The following is a 25,396-nucleotide window of genomic DNA, read 5'->3' as shown; positions in this document are numbered from 1 at the left end:
CCTAAATGAGGCAACGCCGAGAATTACGAAGAATGCGGAGAAAATAAAAACAACTTTCATAGCGGGAACAACTCAAAGTGTAATTAAAATCCATTAGATTAAGACACAAAGAATTGGAAGAGATGGAACGGCTGTCATCTGTTTGGATAGAAAATCAAACAAAAAACAAGTTTGCTTATGATAGAAGCAAAAGCATTAGCAATATTTTATTATGTAATAAAATACTTAAGTATTTTTTTATTACGACTATTTTATTTAATATAATTTTTTTACGAATAAAATACGTATTTTATTCGTAAAAAATACTTTTTTAGTATTAAAAAATACTAAAAATACTTTATTTTCCCATAGGGCCTGTTGTTTATATTGCACGATTTTGCATTGCACGAGGGTTTCTAGGAACACAACTATCGTGCTATACGAGGACAGACTGTACTGCTTTATTCACTGTTAAAGTTTTTCTTCTTCATTTGTGCAGTTAAGGGGTGTCTCCTTTGGTTTGGAGGCCTTCATATTGTGCAAAAAAATACTTGAATTTGCAATGAATCCTGTTGATGGGTTCTATTCCTATGCTAATTCAATGGACATACTACAGCATCATAATTGTTTTAGTATGTCCATTGTTTTAGTATGCTAATTCAATGGACATACTAAAACAATTATGATGCTGTATTCACAAGTTGAGGAGAACCTGAAATGAAATTTTAGTGCTCTCTTTCTGTGTTGCTATAACCTGCATTTGATTTTGCTCATGAACACTTCATACTCTCACCAAATTAGTGTTTGTTCAACTTGGAGACAAATACCATTATTTATTATTCTGTCAAAGTTGCTAATATCTTTTTTATGTTGTAAAACATTATCTGAATAGGTGAATCCACTACACATTTAAAAATCTGAGACACCAGGACAGCTGTTTCTTAGTTTACAGGCTTCTCATTGGCTGATAGGTTGTCGCTATTAGCAAACTTATGCCAGACTCTGAGTAATGTAGTTTATCTAAGTGAACAGTCAAGCAATGTATGGAATAACTTCATTTAAAATAACTTCAAAAAACTTCATTTAAAAACATAACTGTTGTGGTTGTTTTTAATCCTGGACTTGGGCCACTATGCAGCACAATATTATAGGATTATAATAGAGTAGGGGATTTATAATTACAGGAGTATGTGCAGTAGTTAAAATAAAACTTTCTTTTCCTTATGAAGAAAAGCTCAAGCACATTTTTGACTTTTTATTTCATAATAATCAAATGACAAAAGCAAACATATCAATATCATAGAGCCATTAAAGTTTTAAAATTAGTATTAGCATTATGATAAGAGAGAATATTTTATGAGAAAATCACATAACATTAATGTATTTGAGTATCCAAAACAAAACATTGAAAAGAGGTGCAAGTACCAAACATGGGCAAGATTCAGACAAATTGATCAACCAAACCTTCAAGATAATACATATAAAGGGCAATAATTTTACTTTTTCTCAGCACATGAGGTGCCTTGATCAACTTCTTATATACGTATTAACTTTCTGAATTTTAACAATTGTACCTATCTTACGTGCATCATATGTCCATTCTGATAATCCCTAGCAGAGACTTAGTGATTTCAAATCTTCTCTTTTTGATCTGCTCTTGCTTAAAATCTCTCAGCCCATTTTGTCAAATTCATTTATTGCCTCTATTAATCTCCCACCTCCACTAATCACTGGAAATTCTGACTTCCTCTCACTGGAGCTTGACTTTCTTCAGTCCAACTTTCCAAACAGTGAGGTAATTTTCCTTGGTGATTTTCTTGTTTACAACTCCAGCTGGCTTCAGTTCTCTAGTTACACAGAGACCCAGCTGGTTGAGGCGAAGTTTTGCAGTCATTAACAACCTCGCACATAATGTTCGTGATAGGTGAACGTCAATGTTTCACATTTGCTCAGATCTTGTCAGTGAAATTATTCTTGTAGGGATGAAATCCTTGATTCTGCACTCCATCTTAAAATTTCATCCTTTATCTAAACATTGGGTTTCCAATAAATGAGCTAAGGCTGTACAAGATAAAAAAAAAAATATATATATATTGCATATAGTAAACTAGCTTGTATACAAATCTGCAGGTTCATTTTCAGCCTACACCAAAGCTTGAAACAATTGTAAAGCAGTAATTATTAGTCCAAATTGGATTTTGAACAGGCCAAGGGTTGAAAAGTTGTTTCCTGTCCAAATGGTAGTCAAACATTCTGGTCATTTACAAAATGCTATTGGCTGTAACTTTTGCCAATCTCTACTTCCCCCTCTGTTAAAATCCAATGGTTCTATTATCACCTCAACTAAAGATAAAGCTGACATGCTAGCATCCTACTTTTCTTCTAACTTTTGTATTGATGATCTTGATAAACCATTCCCAGTAAGTACACTCCACTCAATGCCTCCTGTGATCTTCCATCAAAAGGATGTCAGAAGAATTTGAACAATCTCGATACCAAGAAAGCTCCCGATCCTGATGGTATTTCTTCATTTGTTCTCAAAACTGTTCTGTGTCACTGTTTACACTTTCTTATTCCACTAGTGTCTTTCCTTCTGCTTGGAAATTTGCTCACATTCAGCCAGTTCCTAAAAAAAGTATGACAAATCCCTCCCATTCTATTGCACTCTCTTTTACTCTTTCTAAAGTAATGGAGAAATCCACTAACGGCCAACTCTTTCTTGAAACCTTCCATATGATCAATAATTGCCAATATGGATTCCATCAGTATATTAAAGGAGGCAGCAAAGGAAGTAAGCAAACCTTTAGTCATAATTATGAGAGCATCCTTGGACTCAGGGGAAGTCCCCACGGACTGGAGATGTGCAAATGTATCCCCAATTCACAAAGGGGGGATCGAAGGGTGACATGAGTAATTACAGACAAGTTAGTTTAACTTCCGTTCTGGGTAAAATAATGAAGTCGCTGGTTAAAGATGCATTGCAAGATCATCTAGACAAGACTGCAGCAATAATTCAGACACAGTAGGGTTTGTTAAGGGAAAGGCTTGTGTGACAAATTTGATTGTATACTATGATGTGGTTACAAAGGAACTGAATGCAAAAAATAATTTTGATATCATATACTTGGATTTCAGGAAAGTTTTTGACACTGTTGCACATGGAAGATTACTATACAAATTGGAGCAGTATGGTACTAAGGGTAAGTTGCTACAATGGATAAAAGGGTGGTTGAGTGGGAGAAGACAGAGTGGTAATCAATGGATGCTGCTCTTCGTGGACTAATGTTATTAGTGGAGTCCCACAGGGTTTGGTGCTGGGCCCACTATTGTTTTGTATGCAGTAAACCCCCGCTATTCGCGGGGGTTACGTTCCTGAGAAAAGTCACGAATACCGAAAACGCAAATACTGAGTTATGGCTCCCATAGTAATAAAGGGGTTCCATTCCAAAGTATGAAATATGTAAGAAAAACTAGTCTAAAATTTTGTCTATATATGATATGTACCTTCATAATATGATTATGTACATAGACAGTACATAGTGAAATGCAAGCATGGCATCGAAATGAAAATAAGAAACAATTTAATATTAAATGTAATATTTATTAGAAATTTCAAACAAATCTTTCGAACCAGCACCTTTGCTTGCTAGCAAAAAAAAAAATCCCGCCAGTGCTATCACCAGTTTCGCTAAAGTGTTGATAAAGGAGTTTTGCCTTTTTGCGAATGATGAGTGAACTTAACGAAATTTTATTTTGAGTTCGGTCTTCTATCCACAGATTTAAAACTTTTCCATTTTTTCTAATTTAACATCACGAGTTACAGAGCAAATTTTTGAAACAATTAGCGCGTTTTCACGGACACTGTGACAGATTTTTTCTTCCGATTTCTTGATTGATCGTACTGTTGACTCATTGATTTTATTTTTGGTTTTTTGTTTTTTTTTTTTTTTTAGGAGCATTAGCAACTAAGGCCATATTGCTCCGGAGATATGCGGTGGTCATTCCCTGCCGCATCCTCCATATTTGGTGGGCACGGGCTCGAACCCCGGTCTTATCAAGAAGCGTGTGTTACGCCCTGGTGCTCCTGCCCACCTGGCTACGGAAGCGTCATTGATTTTATAATGTTTTGCCACTGAGGAGACGCTTTCACCATTAGAAATTGTCTAATAACTCAATTTTATTCGCTAATGTCATCACCTTCTTTGATATTTTCACATTTCTCTTTTTATTCGTAGCCATATTTTTGTACGGGTTAGAAAGAACTTGTCCACAATAAAGTCACTTTCTTCTGCCAACACACTCAAAAAAAGTCTGCTTTACACTGCAAACAGTAGATTTGTCACTTTTGTAAGCATATCACAATTTATAAATTGATAAATTTATAAACATATAAATTAAAAGCAAACGATGAAACCTTCCATGACAAACGCATAACACATACTGAACAAGGATTAGCGAGAAACATCCACGCTCGCAATTTTTTCACCCCTCTCCCCCCCACCCACTGAGCGCTGTTTTGACTGGGAAAGATAATTTTAGCCACGCCCATGTTTTTTATGGTGGAAAATATTCACGGCGTTTTAAAATTCACATTTTTTTAGGTTTCATTTTATATTAAATCAGCGATTGCGAATACAGATACCGTGAATAGCGGGGGTTTACTGTATTTATCAATGATATTGATGAAGGTATATCAGCCTTAGTGTCAAAGTTTGCAGATGATGCAAAGATTGGCAGGGTTGTGACTGACAGTAATGGTAGTGTGCTATCTGTTGTTGTGGAAGTTAATAGCTTAAATAAATTCAAGGAGGAACTAGACAAACTTTTAGAGGGAATGGATGTGTGATTTTTTTTTTTTTTTTTTTTTTTTGGCTGATGCTACATAAGCTCATAACGCTTGCTTTCTTGCATCACATGCCTCTATTACTACTAGGCTTTCTCTCTTCTAACTTCTCCACTAATACTGCTGTTTCTGAAGATTTAGTGGTTTTTACCCCCCACTTTTTTCTTCTTGCATATTAATGACTTTTTCCATTAACTGGAAATCTTATCCACAGTTTTGCTAATGATAGCACATTGCATTCCATCTTCCAGTTTGAGAAATCTTGCTCTGTACAAACAGCTTTAACTTCTTAAGTAACCACTACCAATTCCATAAATGCTAATCTCCAGATAATTTCCAATTAGGCAAAGATGACTTCTTTTCAGTCCTAAAACTCAGTCCCATCTTATATTTTGCAAAAAGGATTCTTCTGCTCCTATGCTTACCTTCAATGACACTCAGATTTCTAGACAAGATCAGATATCCCTATTATCTTTAAATATTATCCTGACTTCTATTATCTCTTGGCATAAGCATATTACAAATATTGCTTCCTCTGCATCTAAAATACTGGGTTTTCTCTTTTGCCCTTTGCATTATTTTTCTTCTAAACAGCTACTCACTCTGTATAAATCTCAAATCTACCCTACCACAAAACAGATCTGGGGCAGTGCCCCCATAACTTCTCTCAGGCTTTTACACTCCACTCAAAAGAGTGGTAGTTTGGTTAATTAATAACCCATCTCTTATAAAGCCCCTCCATTCTCTGTTTCATGGATGTTCTGTTTCTGCTGTATGCCTTTTCATGGGCACTGTTCTTCTGAATTGGCTTCTATAATTCTCCTTCTGTCTTTCAAACCATTCTGAACACATGCTGCAAACAATCAGCAGCTTTTTTACTGTCTAACTTCAAACTCACAGAACCAACTTTTTTCTTCCTCGGTTATTCCTTCAACTTCTGTTTTCTGGAACAACCTCCTTTCACAGATATTTTCTGAAAATTATAATGTACAGAAATTCAAATCCAATGTCAACAAGTATCCTCTTTCATCTTCTCAACCTTCAACTTGCCCACAGTGCTAGGGTCTAATACCCTTTGTGTTTGGAATTTTCATATAAAAAAAAATTTTAATTTAAAAACCCATATTACCCACAAGTGTAATGGCTAGGAGGAAAATGATGAATGAAAGCAAGTCTGATAGTAAAGAGGACTAACATGTTCTATCACTCAGAATATCTAACATGAGTTTTGAAAGTTTTGATATTGATGCGACACAAATTATACGTAATTTTTAAAACTCATAAAAATTAATAACTTTTACAAAATACACAAAACTTACAACTGTTTCATCATAGTTGTCTGCACGAGGGTTGACACAAACAATCATCCTCACTTTGCCCTCTCCTTCAAAAAAATTCTTAAACAGATGGGTCAACTTACTTTCTCGATATGGCACCATCTGAAACAGAAAATTCTCTAACCACAAGCACTACTATAAAAAAAAAAAATAATAATAATATTTAAAAATTACTTATATACAACAAAATTTGGTACACGCATACATAAATTTACAGCAATTAAGGGCTATGACATATTTTCATCAATTTACACTGATTCCATAATATAGTCTCCAGTATTAATATTTTATTTTTTCTCTACACACACAACATACCAAAAAAAAAAAAAAAAAAAAAACAAAGCCTTGGAAGTCAGGAAAGGTATCCATAAAAAGTGCTTCCTGACAATGATTACACAGATTTTAAAGATTTATTCAAATTATTAATAATGAATAAAATAAATAATATATACATTTAAACTTAAAACAGTAAAAAGAGAGAGAACACCTTTGGCAGCTTAGACTTCTAAATGATGAGACCTCAATTATATTGTAAACAGCCCAGGGGCTCGCATCTGGTGAGTATGGGTTTGGCACACCCAGGGTCCTGAGCCAGATATCATCATTCTTCTCTTTCTTGGTGGCGCTCGCACTCGCTCTCAGGTGCAGCATAAGCCTCAAGTTTCCTTGCACCATATGGGTAATAATAATAATAAATAATAAAAGCCTACTGAAAAGAGGCTTATGGAATATCCAACCCACTGACTAGGTATTCTACAATTGCATCACAGATATGGCATTAATATACAATATCATAAAAGACTAGTGACATTCATATATACCAATTTACCCAGTATCAATAAAAATGAGGGTATTATCTTATAGACTGGTGGCTTGTCCTGAAATTTGAATGCTGGTTTTTGGTCATACAGTCATTAATGTTATCATATTGTGATATGAAACAAGCACAAGTAGGTGTTCCTCTACAGGTCATTTAAGAGTATGTCTATATTTCTGACACTGAAACTTCTTAATGGATTGGGTATATATTTTATTTTTTACACATATACTTCTCCATTGGAGCAGTGCCTTTTATTTTGAATAGTACAATACTAAGATAACTCATTACAAAGTGCCTCTACAATAAGAGATCAAGTATAATCATTTTACAATGATTCTCACTTGTAACTTTTTTTTTTTTTTTTTTTCAGTTCAATGTAGATTTTCTCTGAATGGAAATCGGCAGATCCCAATCCAACATTACTCCTCTTGAGGTGTTTAGGACAGTAGAAGTCTGAGTACTTAAGACTTCTACATAGTCTTTTTTAATCTGTCTACCCCCTTTAAACTTTTTTCATCATAATCCAAATCTGTTTACCCAGCGGGTGTACAGGTCACTATGCTAGCACACATCACAGCTTTTAGAACTCTAGTTTGGAAAAAAAAAGTTTAACTGGCTGAGAAGCATTATTCAGTAAAGCTTGTGGAAAAAATTTAAGATGAAAAGTTGGTTAATGAAATTTGCCAGTGTATATGGACCAGCTGAATGAAGGAAGGTCATAAAAAGATGAAACAGAAAGTTCTTAATATCTTCAAAAGAGCAGTAGAAACTAATGGCAAAGAAATAGTAGTATTACTTGGTAGATTTAAATATCAGGGTAGAAAATGAAAATTAATTCTAGTGATACACTATGACCAAAAGTTTTTGGAAACACACAGATAGCTGCAAAAAGAATCTTTAATTGCAAAGCTTAATACATAGTAGATGCCTTTGTCCCATATGACACAACTTCCAGTAGGTGTCAACTGAAACTCGCCTCCATTTTTCTAGCAAAGCAGCTGCTAGAACAGTTTGGAAGATGACAACCATTTAGTATACAATCAAATTCATCCCACAAATGTGACCAATGAGGTTCAGCTCTGGGCTCTGAGCTAGTCAGTCCAATGGATGTGTGGCACACAAATCAGTTCTATATGACCCTCAGTATACGACACTGAGCACTGTCATGCTGATACCAAGACCCCTGATTTCACAGAAACTGTCACAGCATAGTTACCTATACACATAAGCTGTTAAAGTATCTAAGCAGGTTATGGATTTCAGGTTTAAGGCACTACCACCAATGGAACACTAATTGCAAAGCTTAATACATAGTAGATGCCTTTGTCCCATATGACACAACTTCCAGTAGGTGTCAACTGAAACTCGCCTCCATTTTTCTAGCAAAGCAACTGCTAGAACAGTTTGGAAGATGACGACCATTTAGTATACAATCAAATTCATCCCAAAGATGTGACCAATGAGGTTCAGCTCTGGGCTCTGAGCTAGTCAGTCCAATGGATGTGTGGCACACAAATCAGTTCTATATGACCCTCAGTATATGACACTGAGCACTGTCATGCTGTCAGTATATGACACTGAGCACTGTCATGCTGATACCAAGACCCCTGATTTCACAGAAACTGTCACAGCATAATTACCTATACACATAAGCTGTTAAAGTATCTAAGCAGGTTATGGATTTCAGGTTTAAGGCACTACCACCAATGGAACAGGTCCATCAGACTGCCACCACCAAATTCATGGTTGAGGCAATACAATCCAACAGGAAACACTCCCTGGTCAATATCCAGACCCAAACATTGTGTAGCAAAATTAATCATTCCATATCACCTTCTGCCACTGCTCTAAAGTTCATAAATTTTGGGAATGATACTACTATAAATGTTTTGCATTACCAACCAATGCAAACAGTATTGTTGCCAAAGTGGAGTGGAGTGGAGTGGTATCCACTCCAATTTTGATCAATTTGAAGTACTGATCATCAAATGCAGAGGGATAGTGGAGACATGGATATGGGGAAGTACGATGTATATATGAAGGAGAGACAGGAAAGGAGTAATAGAGAGGTTATGCTCTTAGTTAAGCATATTTAATCTAAGGCAGTGCATTCAGTTAACATGTGTGACCACAAATGTTCAGTCAGTTTAGTGTGACATAAGCACTGGAAAAACAAAACTGAGAGTAGGAATGTGTTATAGATCTAATGACTGTGATGAGTATACCAAACAGCTGTACAGAGAAATAGTGGGCCAGTAATACATCAGAATGTCTTATAATGTGGGATTTTAACTTTCCAGATGTTGACTGGAATTTGTGGGTCACTTGCACACTAGTAAGATTTTTGTAAATTTCTTGGATGACTGTTTTCTACAGCAACATGTTAGAGAGGCAACAAGAGGAAGCAATACTCGATCTGGTTATCAGCAGTGATTCTTCATGCATTAAGAATCACTGCTAAATCTACAGGTAAAAGACCCATCTGACAGTAGTGATTAAAGTGTACTAATGTGGAATTTAATTAAAGACATAACCACTGTCAAGGGTAAAGTGAAAAGCTTTTACTTTCATAAAGGTGACTACAGTGATCTCAGACAGTTTTTAAATTCTATGCATTGGGACCAACTGATGATATTACTAAGAGAGAGAGAGAGAGAGAGAGAGAGAGAGAGGAAGAAAACAGGGAGTGTTATCAGAGGATGCTGCTTTTCATAGACAAATGTCATTAGTGAGGTCCCCCAGGGTTCAGTGTTGGGCCCGTTGTTCTATTTAATATTTATTAATGATATCGATGAAGATATACACTGCTTAATGTCTAAGTTTGCAGATGATACAAAGGTTGGCAGGGTGGTTAATGCCAGGAATGATGGTATGCTACTGCAACAGGATCTAGAAAATTCAGGCAAATGGGCTGAGAAATGGCAATTGAAGTTTAACATTGACAAATGCAAAGTATTACATATAGGTAACAGTAATCCCAAAGTAACTTATCAACTGTGTGGTACTACAATCAGGGTAGTGGAAAACGAAGGGGGGTAATTGTGCATTCAGATAAGAAATTCTCTGAGCAGTGGACATGCTGCCAGGACAGCTCATGGGGTTTTGCAATGATATACAGAAACTTTGCTAGTAGGGATAAGGAGATGATTATCCCCTTTGGACCACCAGGTATAAATTACATGCAGTATACGAACACCAACATGCGACCAAAAAAATAAAAATAAATAATTAATAAAACAGACTGACCATTATGTTCCATCTCATCATAGGACCACAAGGCCAATAATGATCAAAGAATCACTGCATTTAGAACATTAGACAAAAAAATTCATGCATTGCCAAACGGAACCAAAATGAATAATATTCATTTTGTTGGTCGTGTGTTACAGTTTGTTTTCGTCACCATTCTTAGTGATATTTCATGTAATTTGGGCCTGGTGCGATCTTCTGGGTGCCACTAAATTTGTATTAATTAGAATTTTTTAAATTATCTTAGGAGCATTCCTTCTGCAATACCCTTTATCTTGTTGGCCCCTGCTTTATTTTATAATGTATTGGTTATTTTTTGCTCTATTGGCATCTGTAAAAAAAAAAAAAAAAATAATAATAATAATAATATATATATGAAATATGAAAACAAAGATGTGGAAAAACAGGAAAAATAAGGAAAAACAGTACGTGTACCTGAATGCGCAAAGCAGCAAAACAGGATACATGTATATAAATAAGATAAAATAAAAATATATAAAAATAAAATAAAAATATAGATGGAGAAGTTATTAAACACAAAATGCCGAGCCTAGTTGAAGAAAAAAGAGAAAAAGAATGTTAAGATCCTATAAAAAAAATAATAAAAAATAAATAAATAATAATAATTATTAAGTAGAATTAAATCCGAATTAATGCCGAATTAACAGGCCAATTATATGTACAAAAGCTGAAAGAAAAAGAGGGGAGGGTGATAGAGATAAAAATTATAAAAATTAAAATTATAAACTAAAAATTAAAATAAAAATTAAAAATTAAAAATTGGTACATAGATCAGGTATTTCATCAGGGGGCTACACCTGATCATGTACCAAACACTGTGTTTCTATGCAAACTCATGCTGATGGAGAAGCTGAAGAAATGAAAAGGAAATAAAAAATAAAAAATAAAAATTTTTTATTTTTTATATCTCCAGAAACATGAGTGAGGTAGCCCCCATAGGGGCTACCTCACTCATGTTTCTGGAGATATAAAAAATAAAAAATTTTTATTTTTTTTTAAAAAAAAATAAAAAATTTTTTTAAAAAAAATTTTTATTTTTTATTTCCTTTTCATTTCTTCAGCTTCTCCATCAGCATGAGTTTGCATAGAAACACAGTGTTTGGTACATGATCAGGTGTAGCCCCCTGATAAAATACCTGATCTATGTACCAATTTTTAATTTTTAATTTTTATTTTATAATTTTAATTTTTATCTCTATCACCCTCCCCTCTTTTTCTTTCAGCTTTTGTACATATAATTGGCCTGTTAATTCGGCATTAATTCGGATTTAATTCTACTTAATAATTATTATTATTTATTTATTTTTTTTTTTTTTTATAGGATCTTAACATTCTTTTTCTCTTTTTTCTTCAACTAGGCTCGGCATTTTGTGTTTAATAACCTCTCCATCTATATTTTTATTTTATTTTTATATATTTTTATTTTATCTTATATACACACACACACACACACACATATATATATACATACATACATATACATACTGGTGTGCAAAACTTAAGGACCAACTATTTCTAAAGGTTATAACCACAAAATCTTTACTTAAGGTACTCTTTACTGATGAGAGTAGATTCAGTCTCAGCAGCAATTCTGGACATCAGCTAATCTGGCGAGAGGTTGGCACACAGTATCACCCCACAAACATCACTGGAAGGGATCAAATATGGCAGTTGAGGTGTTCTCATCTGGGGGAGGCGTTATCTTGGATGGATGTACACAACTCCAGATACTGGAAGGCGGTACTGTAACCGGTGCACGCTACTGTACTGAGGTCATCCTTCCCCATGTGCATCTGTTCCGAGGTGCAATTGGCCCAGAGTTCGTGTTTATGGATGATAACGCCACACTCCATCGCACTGCAGTTGTTGATATGCTTTTGGAAAGTGAGGACATTGTTCGTATGGATTGGCCTGCCCGTTCCACCAATCTAAATCCCATCAAACACATATGGGACGTTCTGGGGAGATGCCTAGCGGCACGTCCACACCTACCAAGAAATGTTCACCAGCTGAAGATGGCACTGACAGAGGAATGGATGATGTTACCACAAGAACTTATCAACAACATTGTTCTAAGTATGGACAGGTAGTGCAAAGCCTGCATTGACATTAGGGATGGCCACATCTCCTACTGAGGACCACCTCTTCCCTTTGTTCCATCTTTGGCAGTGATGCATCTGTATCATGGCAGCCACTGCTATGTTGCTATTTTTGAATAAAGTCCCTCTGCACCACTTTGTTTCTGTTGTTGTGTCAGTGTTGTTTCCTTCATTTCTGTACCTCACAAGGTTCCTTTGGTATGCTTTTCCCATATCCAGGCCACTCCTATGAGAAGCTACAGGTCTCATAGAACTATGAAAACCTGACTGGTCCTTAAATTTTGCACACATGCTGGCCGAAAGAAGCTTTGAGCCAAATATGATCCCTAGGTCAATGTGATTTTGAAGAAGGATGGAGGCTCCATTGAGGGCTGGATATATTTTTGGTGGCTGTTGCTTTAAAAAAGATTGTGGTTTCTGACTTCTCAGGACTGATGTAGAGACCAAACTGTTTGAGGTAGGCACATATTGAGGAGAGAGTGGAGGTTAGCTCTTCTAAGATTTGATGAGGGTCTTGGTTTGCTTTAATTGGCGTGAGTATCTTTAGACCGTCAGCATATACCGGGATATTCAGCTTTTGGAATACCAGTGGAGTAATAAGGGCGGCGAAGAGGAAGTCAGATAGTACTGCCACTTGTGGGACTCCAACCGAGATTTTGCAGTATTGGGAGTTATCTACAGACAATTTGACTATGCAGTTATTCAGCAGAGATGTGAGGAAAGCTAAGATGTCACCTCCTATCTGATAGTGGTTCTCTAGTAGCTTTAGGAGAGATGGAATGTGCACAGCATCAAATGCTGATTCAATGTCTACGTAGGTGGCTGCCAGCTCTTCTCTGTTCTCAAAGGCTGCAAGGATTCTGTTAGTTATTGCTAAAAGGTTGGCCACAGTTGATCTGTGTGAGTGCATGGTGGGGGGGGGGTTGTATGGGAGGATTTTTTTTTTTTTAGTGAGGATCGGCAGCAGTATTTTTTCTAGCAGTTTTAATAGGCAGGATGAGTTTGGGGATCTGTCTGTCTGTAGTGTTTCACAAGTGATGGAACTCGAATTTTTGGTCTTGGTATTGACTAAGTATTCCTTCCACTGGTGTGGGAAACAGTTGTTTTGAGAGCACTGAGTTAAATATATGTAACAGAGGTTGTTGGATGTAAGGAATCAGGCTCTTAATTAATTAAGAGCTCTTAAGCATTAATTGAAAGATCCCATCAAGTCCAGTAGTAGAAGTTGCTGGCAGTGAGTTGATGGCAGTAATTAACTCGTCTCAATATCAGTATGGTTGTCAATGGGTCAAAATTAGTGTCAGATGTTGGTAGCGTGGGCTGGTCTTCTGGATTGACAGTGGCGGTAAACCTGGTGATGTAATCAAGCCAACTTTTGGGATCAAGTTGAGGGGGGAACCTGAAGGAGGGTACCTTATATGGAACTTTCCCTGTGCATATGGTCCTGTCAAAGGTACATCAAGGTCTCCCTGTTAAGGTATCAATGCAGATGCTTAACTTTTGTATCTAAAGCAAAGATCCATTAGCTTGAGCCTTTTGCTTTGCAAAAGGCTCAAGCTAATGGAAGCGCTGTGGCTCAGAGCAGAACTGAGGGGGGCAGTTGTCCTCTGACTCACAGCCTTATAAAATGCACTGTTTGCTTGATGTTTGCAGAGCAATCGGGTACGGGACATGATACTGCCAAGGGGGATGTCTTTGTGTGTGCGCGATGCAAGGAGTGTATCGATATCAGGCAACAACTCGGCGTTCTTGTGGGCCTATATGAGAGCTTGAAGGACAGGGTGGATGCCCTCGAAGGAACTAAACTGAGGGGCCCATCAAACTCTCAGCTGCCCACATCAACGCCAGAGCTTGCACTTGGGCATCGCGTGACACAGAGACAACCCCCCAAAGGCAGAATGCGCTGGTCCCGAAGGAACTAGTAGTTGTTGGTGACTCTATTGTCAGGGAAACGGGGAACATGCTTTGTAAAAAAGATAGGTGGAACAGGACCAGGGTATGTCTGCCAGGGGCAAAGGTTGATGATGTTGTAGAGCGAATATCATCTTTTAAGGGCACAAAAGGTGATATAGTTGTACACGTTGGCACTAATAATATTAAGAATAGGAGACCGGCAGAATTACTTAACAAGTACAGGTCACTGTTGAACAAAAGCCGAGAATTAGGGTTGAATTTGAAAGTGTCTGCAATTCTGCCCAGACACGATAGGAGGGAGTATATGATGAGAGCCTTGTCGATCAATTCGGCCCTAGAAAGATTGTGCAAGGCTCAAGGGGTAGAATTTTTTTCAGCCTGGACTGTACTTGTTAACAGGAGAGATTGCTTCTACAGGGATGGGATACACTTAAATAGAAAGGGTGCAAGAATATTTTCTGATGCTATCGAGGCAGTGTTAGGTGGGTCGGAAAACTGCTAGCTTGGGGGGAGACAAAGACCAATAGATTGACAGTAGCCACTGGCAGAGGTGAAAGAGATTCTTGCACTGCTCCTATTAGAATGAGCAGAAGCCTGAAAAACAAGATGCATGGTATTTCAGAGACTGCTGGGAGCCATTGCGGTACAAGTAAACACATGGGTTGTGTTAGGGTAGCTAAGAATAGAAACAGGTGCAGGTATACTTGCTTGTACACCAATGCTAGGAGTTTAGTAAATAAATTTGATGAATTTGAGGTATTGCTCAAAACATCAAAGGCAGATATTGTTGGGATATCAGAGACGTGGTGTCACACAGATATAAGGGATGCAGAACTGCAATTTGGGGAGTACAACGTCTACAGAAAGGATAGACAGGATAGGAAGGGGGGAGGGGTTATGCTATTAGTTAAGAAACACATAAAAACCAAGGAAGTGAAGCCAGTCGACATCGCTGGACAGTGCAGTGTTGAGTCAGTTTGGTGTGACATAAGCATTGGGAGATCAAAATTGAGAGTAGGAGTGTGCTATAGGCCTAATGACTCTGATGAGTATAATAAGGAACTGTACAGGGAAATAGAGTGGGCCAGTAAATCAGAGAGTCTTATAATGGGAGATTTTAATTTCCCAGATATTGACTGGAATTTGGGGGCTGGTTACTCACACACTAGCAGGGCTTTTGTGGATTTATTGGATGATTGTTTTCTACATCAGCATGTTCGGGAGGCAACTAGAGGGAGTAATACTCTTGATTTGATTATCAGCAGTGATTCTTCATGCATTAAGAATCTGCAGATAAATGAACCACTAGGTGGCAGTGATCACAGTGTGCTGAAGTGGGAGTTACTGAAAGAGGTAACTACCATTAGGGGTAAAGGGAAGGGTTATTGCTTCCGTAAAGGCGACTACGATGGACTGAGACAGTATTTAAATTCTATACAGTGGGACCAACTGATGATGTTACCAACAGCAAATTCAAAATGGGAAGCATTCAAAGAACTTATCTTGGAAGCTACTAGGCTTTACATACCAACTAAGAAATATTGTTCAAGGTTTAGGCCAAAATGGATGTCAGATGAACTAATGAGGCATATGGCAGAGAAGAAAAATGCATGGGATACTTACAAATTAACACATGACACAGACGCCTATGATAGATACAAGTTGATATGCAACCAAGTTACAAAGGAGGTTAGGCAGGCGAAGGCAGATTACGAGAAATCCTTGGCAAGGGATGCAAAGAAAAACAGCAAAGAGTTCTTTACTTATGTAAACTCTAGAAGGAAGGGGATGAATCAGATTGGTCCACTTGATATCGATGGGTCAACTGTTGATGATCCTGCTCAGGTAGCTAACAAACTAAATGAATATTTTGCATCGACATTCACACATGAGGAGTTATTCAGCAAGGGGAATGCCAGAGGTGTATTCAACTCTAGCAGTCAGCTACAGAATCTTGAAATAACTGGGAGTAATGTGGAGGAGAAACTGTTGAAGATAAACACAAGAAAGGCACCCGGGGTGGATGGGATCTATCCAGTTATATTAAAGGAGGCAGCAAAGGAAGTAAGCAAACCCTTAGCCATAATTATGAGAGCTTCCTTGGACTCAGGGGAGGTACCCATAGACTGGAAATGTGCAAATGTGACCCCAATTCGCAAAGGAGAATCAAAGGCTAACACAAGTAATTATAGACCTGTGAGCTTAACTTCTGTTCCAGGAAAATTAATGGAGGCACTGGTTAAAGAAGCACTGCAGGATCATTTAGACAAGACTTCAGTTATAGCTCAGACACAGCATGGTTTTGTTAAGGGGAAGTCTTGCCTGACCAACTTGATTGGATACTATGATGCAGTCACAAAAGAACTGGATGCAGGGAATAACTTTGATATTATATACTTGGATCTTAGAAAGGCTTTTGATACTGTTGCACATGGAAGACTGCTACACAAATTGGAGCAGTGTGACATTGGAGGCAAATTTCTGCTATGGATAAAGGGGTGGTTGAGGGGGAGAAGACAGAGAGTGGTAATCAATGGACACTGCTCATCGTGGACTAATGTTATTAGTGGAGTCCCTCAGGGCTCAGTGTTGGGTCCATTATTGTTTTCTGTATTTATAAATGATATTGATGATGGTATATCAAGCTTAATGTCCAAGTTTGCAGATGATACAAAGGTTGACAGGGTTGTCAAGGACACTACTGACACTATGCTGCTGCAACAGGATCTGGAAAGGTTGAGCAGATGGGCTGAGAGGTGGCAAATGAAGTTTAACATTGACAAATGTAAAGTACTACACATGGGAAACAGCAACCCCAGAGCAACGTATCAACTCTGTGGTACTACACTGACAGTGGTAGAGAATGAAAGGGACTTGGGGTGATTATGCAGGCAGATATGAAGTTCTCTGAGCAGTGCAGACGGGCTGCAAGAGTAGCTCATGGAGTATTGTCAATGATATACAGGAATTTTTCCAGCAGGGATAAGGAGGTGATTATTCCATTGTATAAGGCAATGGTCAGGCCACACCTAGAGTACTGTATACAGGTCTGGAGGCCTCATTTCAAGAAGGATGTAGAGCTGCTGGAACGAGTACAGAGAAGGGCAACAAGATTAGTGAATGGAACAAAGGGGTGCTCTTACGAAGAAAGGCTTAAGTTTTGCAAATTACAGTGTCTGGAGACTAGGCACCAGCGAGGTGATCTGATAGAGGTGTATAAAGCCTTGAATGGTTTAAGCATGCTCAATGCTGATGGGATTCTTCCTCTAGCTCAGAAAAATCACCTGAGAGGGCATAAATTCAAATTGAGGAAAGACAGATGTAGGATAGACGTGCGGAAATTTGCCTTTAGCCAGCGGGTGGTTGGTTGGTGGAACAGACTGCCAGCCCTTGTGGTGGAGGTTGATAGCCTAAATAAGTTTAAGGCTCAGCTGGACAGGTATTTTGAACAAACAGAGGGGTGAGTGGAAGTGGGTTTTTTTTTTTTTTTTTTTTTGGCTGATGCTGCATAAGCTTGCTTTCTTGCATCAAATGCCTCTACTAATGCTAATGCTAAAAATTTCTATTTCTAAACTATTTCTATGGATATTACTCCTGGATTTGCATCAATAATTGTGCTTTCTTTGATATATCTTAGACTGTATTAGAAGTCTATCAACAACCTTTTGCTACTGAACTTACAAGCTCATCAGACTACCTATGTTAATTTCTGGAACTAATGAAATGTAATGTTAAGGATGTTTCTCACCCCTCCAACTATCCAGAATATTAAGAGTACTACAAGTACGGGACAGTATTACTGTAATATTACTAACATTTGATAATATGAATATTCATTCTACAGAATTCTCTACCTCATTTGAGGTATTCAAACTGCTACATACTTTTAACAGAAAACTATTTGCAATTTAAAACAAACAAATTTAACAATGAAATGTTTAATATTAATAACAAGATCACCTTATTTCCACTCTGAGTCTGGTTCTCTCTAAGAATTTCAAGGCATGTCCTTAATGCCATCAGTGAAGCATTTATATTGCCTGCAAAGAGCAAGAATTGACTGAATTAAATTATGATCATTTTCTTATTTGGAATAATAATTTAATCTCTAATAATGCGTATATTGTCTAAGTGTGATATATGTAAATGCTAAATGAGAAATTATTGAACTAAATAATTCTAGGCAGCACTTATCTTTTTATACCTTTACATGAAGTCACACAATGGCATGTATTAAATAGAAGCAAAGACAATTGGCAAAAAAAAAAAAAAAACGACTCTTCTCTATGTCGCTTGAACTTTATGCCTATAGTTCCTGACCAATTCTTTGTCCATGGCATGATGGTAAGGAAAAGTGATGATTGATATGAACCCCTCCCCACCAGCACAAACTCGTGTGTGTGTGTGTGTGTGCGTGTGTGTGTGTGTGTTATATTGAACTCCAACTGTCCAATTTATGGTGTCTCTAATTCTAGCATCATTTATAATCATAAAAATTTCAATTTGACTATCTCCTCTTACGTCAGCTACCAAGCTCTCATATTTGAAGCCTCTCCTTACATGGGCTTCCTTCTGTTCATCTCAATGGGCACATTATTCGTCTTGGGAATTTTACAAGATTAATGTGGTTTTTTTTTTTTAAGGCATGACTTCATGCCCGGAAACAGTAATCCAAATATGACTTCACAATTTCCTTACAGAGTGGGACTACAGTCTCTCTAACCCTACAAGCAAGGCGCCTCTGTAGCCAGGAGCAGAGTGCATAGCACACGCTTCTTGATTAGACCGGGGTTTGAGCTCTTGAGCCACCAAATATGGAGGATGCGGAAAGGTCAGGAAATGACCACTGCATATCCCCGGAGCAATATGGCCTTAGTTGCTAATGCTCCAAATAACAACAACAACAACCTACAAGCAAATATTCAATACATCATTGATGGGATACCATTTGCATTACACAAACAGCATCATGTCTGCTTGGATCAAACCCAAATTCCCTTTCTGAAAAGAGATGTTTTTAATTCAACTCTTCCTAATGTATAACTTACCTTTGAGCTGTTAAACTCTAAGTGCAAAAACCATGCATCTTGTAGCATTAAACCATAATACGCACTTGTTTTACCATCAACTGAATCCTACGGAAGCTTGAAAGAGGGCTGCCTGGTGCTGGTTATTTAGCACCCTCCTTCACATTGTGTGAAAATTCTGACAGCATATCCACCATCTCTTTATCACTGTCATTTAAAAAAAAATCGGAAACAACAACAGTGGTCTCAGCACTGATCCCAGAGGAACCTCACCTGAAAAAGTAATTCAGTCTGAAGAAAACTCTAATCACAACCCACTGTCTCCTGTCCAGCAATGGCGTCTCTGTAGCCAGGTGGGCAGGAGCAGCAGCGCGTAGCAGAAACCTCTTGATTATATCGGGGTTCGAGCCCGTGACCACCAAATACGGAGGATGCGGAAAGGTCAGGGAATGACCACCGTATATCAATGGAGCAATATGGCCTTAGTTGCTAATGCTCCTAAAAACCAAATAACAACAAAATCTATCCAGCAAGCATCAAGTAATCCATTTAAGGATACAAATGGTAATCTTGTGTTCCAGCTTATACAGTAACTCTCGTGCTGAAATGAGTCAAACGCTTTGCTAAAGTCCAAATAAATAGTGTCAAAATTATTTCTTATATATGTATTGCTTCTATAATTTTTCTTACTGCTAAAAAGTCCCAAGACTAGTCAGTATCTGCCCACTAGCATTCAGAACTCCCTTTATGGATTGGTGACACAATGATGCTTCTCCAATCTAAAGGAATCTCCTATGTTCAATGATTTTCTCATTATTAATCTCAATAGTTTAATACACACTCATGCTGCCTTCCCCCATCCTCACAGTTACTGGCTATAAGCCAACAATCACAAGTGCCTTTGTTGTGTTTAGGCTTAAAAGTTTCTCTAATAACCTTCTGTAATTTCGACAGCACTGATTTTATACTGTTCACCTATACCAGAACAGTTTTTTTGCTGTACAGGATCTTTTGTTTGTAAAGATTGGTGAAAAGATACATATAAAGAATTAAAGGGTGCAATATCAACAGGGAGTCAAATGGAACAAAGTTCAAAATTTAATTCAATTCAACAGCAGGGTACAATCCTATTTGTACTTTTCTTCTTTGCATTACCATAAATGTAAAACTCATTTTCCTTGTTCTTTGATCTTTTAACTATTATATCTCATAATCACTGATAATCTCATGTTTATCATGAGATCTCATAATCCAGTTTGAGAAACCTTGTTCTGCACAAACAACCTTAAACTTCACAAATATACACGACCAATTCCTTAAATGTTTATCTCCAGGCGGGACAAGGAAAGCTTAGTTTCAATTCTTCGAAAACATAGTCCTGTCTTATTTCTTGACAAATAAAGAGTACTACTCCTATGCTTATCTTCGATGACACTTAGATTCCCATCTGGAACAGTGGAGCTGGCTGGTCAAATATAGCAAAAAAAAATATTTACAAAGTAATAAAAAGTACTGAAGCCTACAAAAAGCTATAAGTTGATTTGTAATATTTATATTTTGCTATAAATTATTATGAGTTCCAGGCACTCTTTCTAATGTGTTACTGCTTTAGCTTCAATTATACTGGATATTTTCCCACTGTTATTTCCCGCCTCAACTTTTTACTATGCATTACTTGAAAATTCCAGATATCAATTACATACTATATTTTTGCAATTAGCTGCTTTTTTGTAATTCTTTTGGTTTTCATTTCGGCACTTTTTATTTTTCGGCTCTTATTTTTCGAATTCTTACACAGAAAGCATTTAGTATGTCTTTTTTCTACTAACTCTCTCACGGTCAAGGCCCTTACTAAAAGGATGAGCATTACGATCCCAGCTAGCTCAGTAGTTTTAATATCTTTTTCTTAGCTATATATCTTTACACTTTCTACTTCTCCTTTTCTCGTTCGTAAAACTATTAGTGCAATATGAGGGTAGTACGAACATTCCTACTGTCCTTAATCTCTCACTATCTTCGCTTTTTTTTATCTACACTTTTATTCCTTCCCTATCCTCAATTCACTCCTTTGCCTTATACTATTTGCACTAACTTTATATTATCCTTAAATTTATTCTAAATCACGTCATTCGCTTATAACCATTTATTTTTATTTTATATTTACCACTTTTATATTTATTTTTCCATGATATTAGTTCATGAGGATCTCCCCAAAATTACCCACCCATATTCAGGGTGGGTAATTTTGGGGAGGTACTCATGGACAGATCGGCTCCATAGCCGAGTGGTCAGGAGCGGGAGTGCAGTAGCACACGCTCTTTGAGTAGACCGGGGTTCAAGCCCCTGACTGCTGAATACGGTCGATCTGCCAACCCGCAATGGACCAGCGTGGCAGATTATGGTCCATTTCCCTCAGCATGAATTGTTGAGGAGGCTTCCATCCTGCAGTGGGTTGATAATGGCTGCATTTTACCTTTTACCTTTTTACTCATGGACTGGAAGTGTGCAAATGTATACCAATTTACAAAAGGGGTTCAAAAGGTGACACAAGTAACTATAGATCTGTTAGTTTAACTTGTGTTCTGAAGAAAATAATGGAATCACTGGTTAAAGAAGCATTGCAGGATCATCTAGACAATACTGCAGTAATAGTTAAGACACAGCATGGGTTTGTTAAAGGGAGGTGTTGTCTGACCAATTTGATTGGATACTATGATGTGATCACAAAGGAACTGAATGCCAAAAATAGTTCTGATATCATATACTTGGATTTCAGGAAAGCTTTTGATACTGTTGCACATGGAAGACTGCTGTACAAATTAGAGCTTTGGCATTAAGAGTAAGTTGCTACAATGGATAAAGGGATGGTTGAGTGAGAGACAACAGAGAGTGGTAATCAATGGACACTGCTCTTCGTGGACAAATGTTATTAGTGGAGTTCCCCAGGGTTCAGTGTTGGGCCCACTGACGTTTTCTACATTTATCAATGATATTGATGAAGGTATATCAGGTTTAATGTCCAAGTTTGCAGATGATACAAAGGTTGGCAGGGTTGTTAACAATAGTAAAGACAGTATGCTACTCCAACTAAATGTAGATAAGTTGGGCAAATGAGCTGAGAAGTGGAAACTGAAGTTTAACATTGACAAATACAAAGTACTGCTATGGGTAGCAATAACCAAAGAGAAACGTACCAACTGTGTGGTACTACACTCAGGGAAGTGGAAAGTGAAAAAGATGTCGGGGTAATTGTGCAGTCGAATATGAAGTTTGCTGAGCAGTGCAGATGGGCTGCCAAGGCAGGTCATGGAGTCTTGTCAATGATATATAGGAATTTTGCTAGCAGGGACAGGAGGCGATTATCCTGTTATTCAAGGCAATGGGCAGGCCACACCTAGAGTACAGGTCTGGAGGCCTCATTTTAGGAAGGATGTAGATTTGCTAGAATGAGTACAAAGAAGGGTGACAAGATTGGTGAGGGAACAAAGGGGTACTGTTACCAAGAAAGGCTTAAATTCTGCAAATTCCAGCACCTGGAAAGTAGACACCTGCGAGGTGATCTGATTGAGGCATATAAGGCCTTGAATGGCTTGAGCAAGCTGAATACTGATGGGATTCTTCCCTTGCTCAGATTAAGAACCTGAGGGCCACAGATTCAATTTGAGGAAAGACAGTTATAGAACAGATGTGCAGAAATTTGCCTTTAGCCAGCAGGTAGTTGATTGGTGGAACAGACTTCCATCTTTTGTTGTGGAAGTTGATAGCCTAAATAAATTTAAGGCTGAGCTGGACAGGCATTTGGAACAAATGGAGGGGGTGAAATGGGAGGGTTTGTTTTATTTTTTGTCTGATGCTGCATAAGCTTGCTTTCTTGATTCATATGCTGCTACTAATGCTAATATCTGATTCTGGCTACTACTCCTTATATTAATTTATCTAATTGGCTTTGTAATTCATCCTATAATTTTGTTTAATTCATTATTATCTAATGTGATATAGGATATTCACATTCTTTCTCTTTTTTGCACACCTATAATATCTCCAATTTCTGTTATCCTTCTCCTATTAGTAATGGCATTTTGTGTAATTTATGCATCCACCTTATCAATTCTACCTCACATATCTTTTGTATCCTTTATTGCTGCTTTGCACATTCAGTTACATTTGTCATATAATCTTTATATTTATTTCTATCTTTATTTTTAAATCTCTCCACTACCATTGCACTTTTCAACCCATTATTTTAATCATTTTGTATATACATATATTACAATTAATTAATAGATTGTGAAGAATAACAAATATATATATATATATATATAATAATAGAGAAAATGAAAATAAAGAGAAATGGCCATCATCAGTGACTGTATAGCATAACAAAAACATACTTCCTGAAACATAATGTAAATTAAAGTAGGTCAACAGAATGGATAAACCCTGCAAGAAGCAAATAAATGGTTTTTGTAGTATCCGCTTATCCATTCTGCTAATCTATTTTAATTTAAAATGTGTGTAGGGGGGAAGAGAGAGAGAGAGAGAGAGAGAGAGAGAGAGAGAGAGAGAGAGAGAGAGAGAGAGAGAGAGAGAGAGAGAGAGAGATATTTCAGTTTTGTGGACTGAAAATTCTTGAGATCAGACATCTACTTAAGAACTTGTTAAAGGTATTTAAGCCTTTGAAAGGTTTGAGTATACTAAATAATTGGAAATCTTCCTTTTGCAAGACAAATTAGAGGACATATACTTAAATTAAGGAATGATAACTGTACGCTGGATATAAGAAAATACCCAATATTTTCTTATCATATATTTCTGTAGCTACCTTGTAATGTTTCTAATCTTATAAAACAAGACACTATGTAAAGAAAAAGACTTTATGTAAAGCTAAGCAAAGGCTTGACAAATAAATGAATGAAAACGTGATTTTTTCTTTTAAAGTTGATGATAAATAGGAACCTGGCTTTTTTTTGCATTAATTTACTTTTATTGATACTAAATTTATAAATTTTGATTTTCCACCATAAATTCTTAACATGTATAGATAAACTATTCCTTATAAAAAGATGAACTATAACACAATGAAATAAAATGAAGACTGTCTTAATACATGGAGGGAAATAGAGCATGTGTGACTATCTTACAAAGAAATAGAATTATTGCTCACCTGCTTCTCTAAGTCTATCACCAGAACTTTTTGTTCTCACTGTTCGTTCACTTCCTGCTAGATCTACTAGAGACAACTGACTTACAATAACTTGGTTCTTATCCTATAACATAAAAAAAAAAAAAATATATATATATTTAAATAATGGCTTAAAGTTTAACATAAAATAAATAAATATTTTTGTATTGTTTTATTTTGAATTATCGGATATATATATATATATATATAATTATTGATAAAAAAGTAAAGAAAGAAAGTTAAAATAACAATAACTGTAACTAATATGTAAATAATATTTATGAGTCAATGCAGTTGCAAGCAATCATGCAATGCACCCATAATGTCTATAATATTAAGGATAATATAAAGAACCATTAGGATAAGCAAATCAATCCAATAATATCCAATCAAGCCACAATAATATGGCTCTACCCGAGCCACAACTTATATCTTGTAATGTCTTTAAACTGTCCTACGCTCTATTTTTATTTCTCTGAAATTATTAGGGCAATCCGAGGACGTAGGAGAAACTATTTCTTATCTATACCATTATTTTTCGCCTTTGTGGAGTTCAGGTTCTATTATTCCTACTCCTTTAGTTTTTCTTCTTACTATCTGCATGTTTCTCTATGCGTTAATTTAATTATTTATTTTTACCGTATCCATCACATAGGGGGCACCACATTATTTTGACGACTATTACATTATGTCCTAGATACGGTCAATATGTAGTATGTATTATATATTTAATCTTATTTTAATCATTAAATTACGTTCTCTGTCGGGTCAACGATGATTAATATATGCTTACATTTATATTTTACTTATATTTCTTACCTTTGATTCTAATATTTCTAAATTTTCTTAACTTTTATTATCATTTTTCGATTTATTTATATTCGATTTACATTCGGCCTATACTGGTTTAGATTTAAATTACTTA

General features: G+C 36.7%; 1 protein-coding gene across 1 annotated transcript in view; it reads right to left on the bottom strand.

Moving 5' to 3' along the window:
• pav (kinesin family member pavarotti) overlaps window positions 1-25,396 on the bottom strand; it is a 180,591-nt gene that overhangs the window by 93,103 nt on the left and 62,092 nt on the right. The window contains exons 8-10 of the mRNA XM_090380638.1: window positions 24,454-24,556; window positions 18,223-18,302; window positions 6,142-6,261 (exon numbers count right to left, since the gene is read on the bottom strand). Of these exons, the coding sequence (XP_090236764.1) occupies window positions 6,142-6,261; window positions 18,223-18,302; window positions 24,454-24,556 (303 nt within the window). The remainder of the gene's footprint in view (window positions 1-6,141; window positions 6,262-18,222; window positions 18,303-24,453; window positions 24,557-25,396) is intronic.

This window comes from Mastigoproctus giganteus, chromosome 9 (assembly GCF_048544385.1).
Source record: "Mastigoproctus giganteus isolate SK-2022 chromosome 9, ASM4854438v1, whole genome shotgun sequence".
Taxonomy (NCBI): domain Eukaryota; kingdom Metazoa; phylum Arthropoda; class Arachnida; order Uropygi; family Thelyphonidae; genus Mastigoproctus; species Mastigoproctus giganteus.
This window is presented reverse-complemented; position numbering and strand designations above follow the sequence as displayed.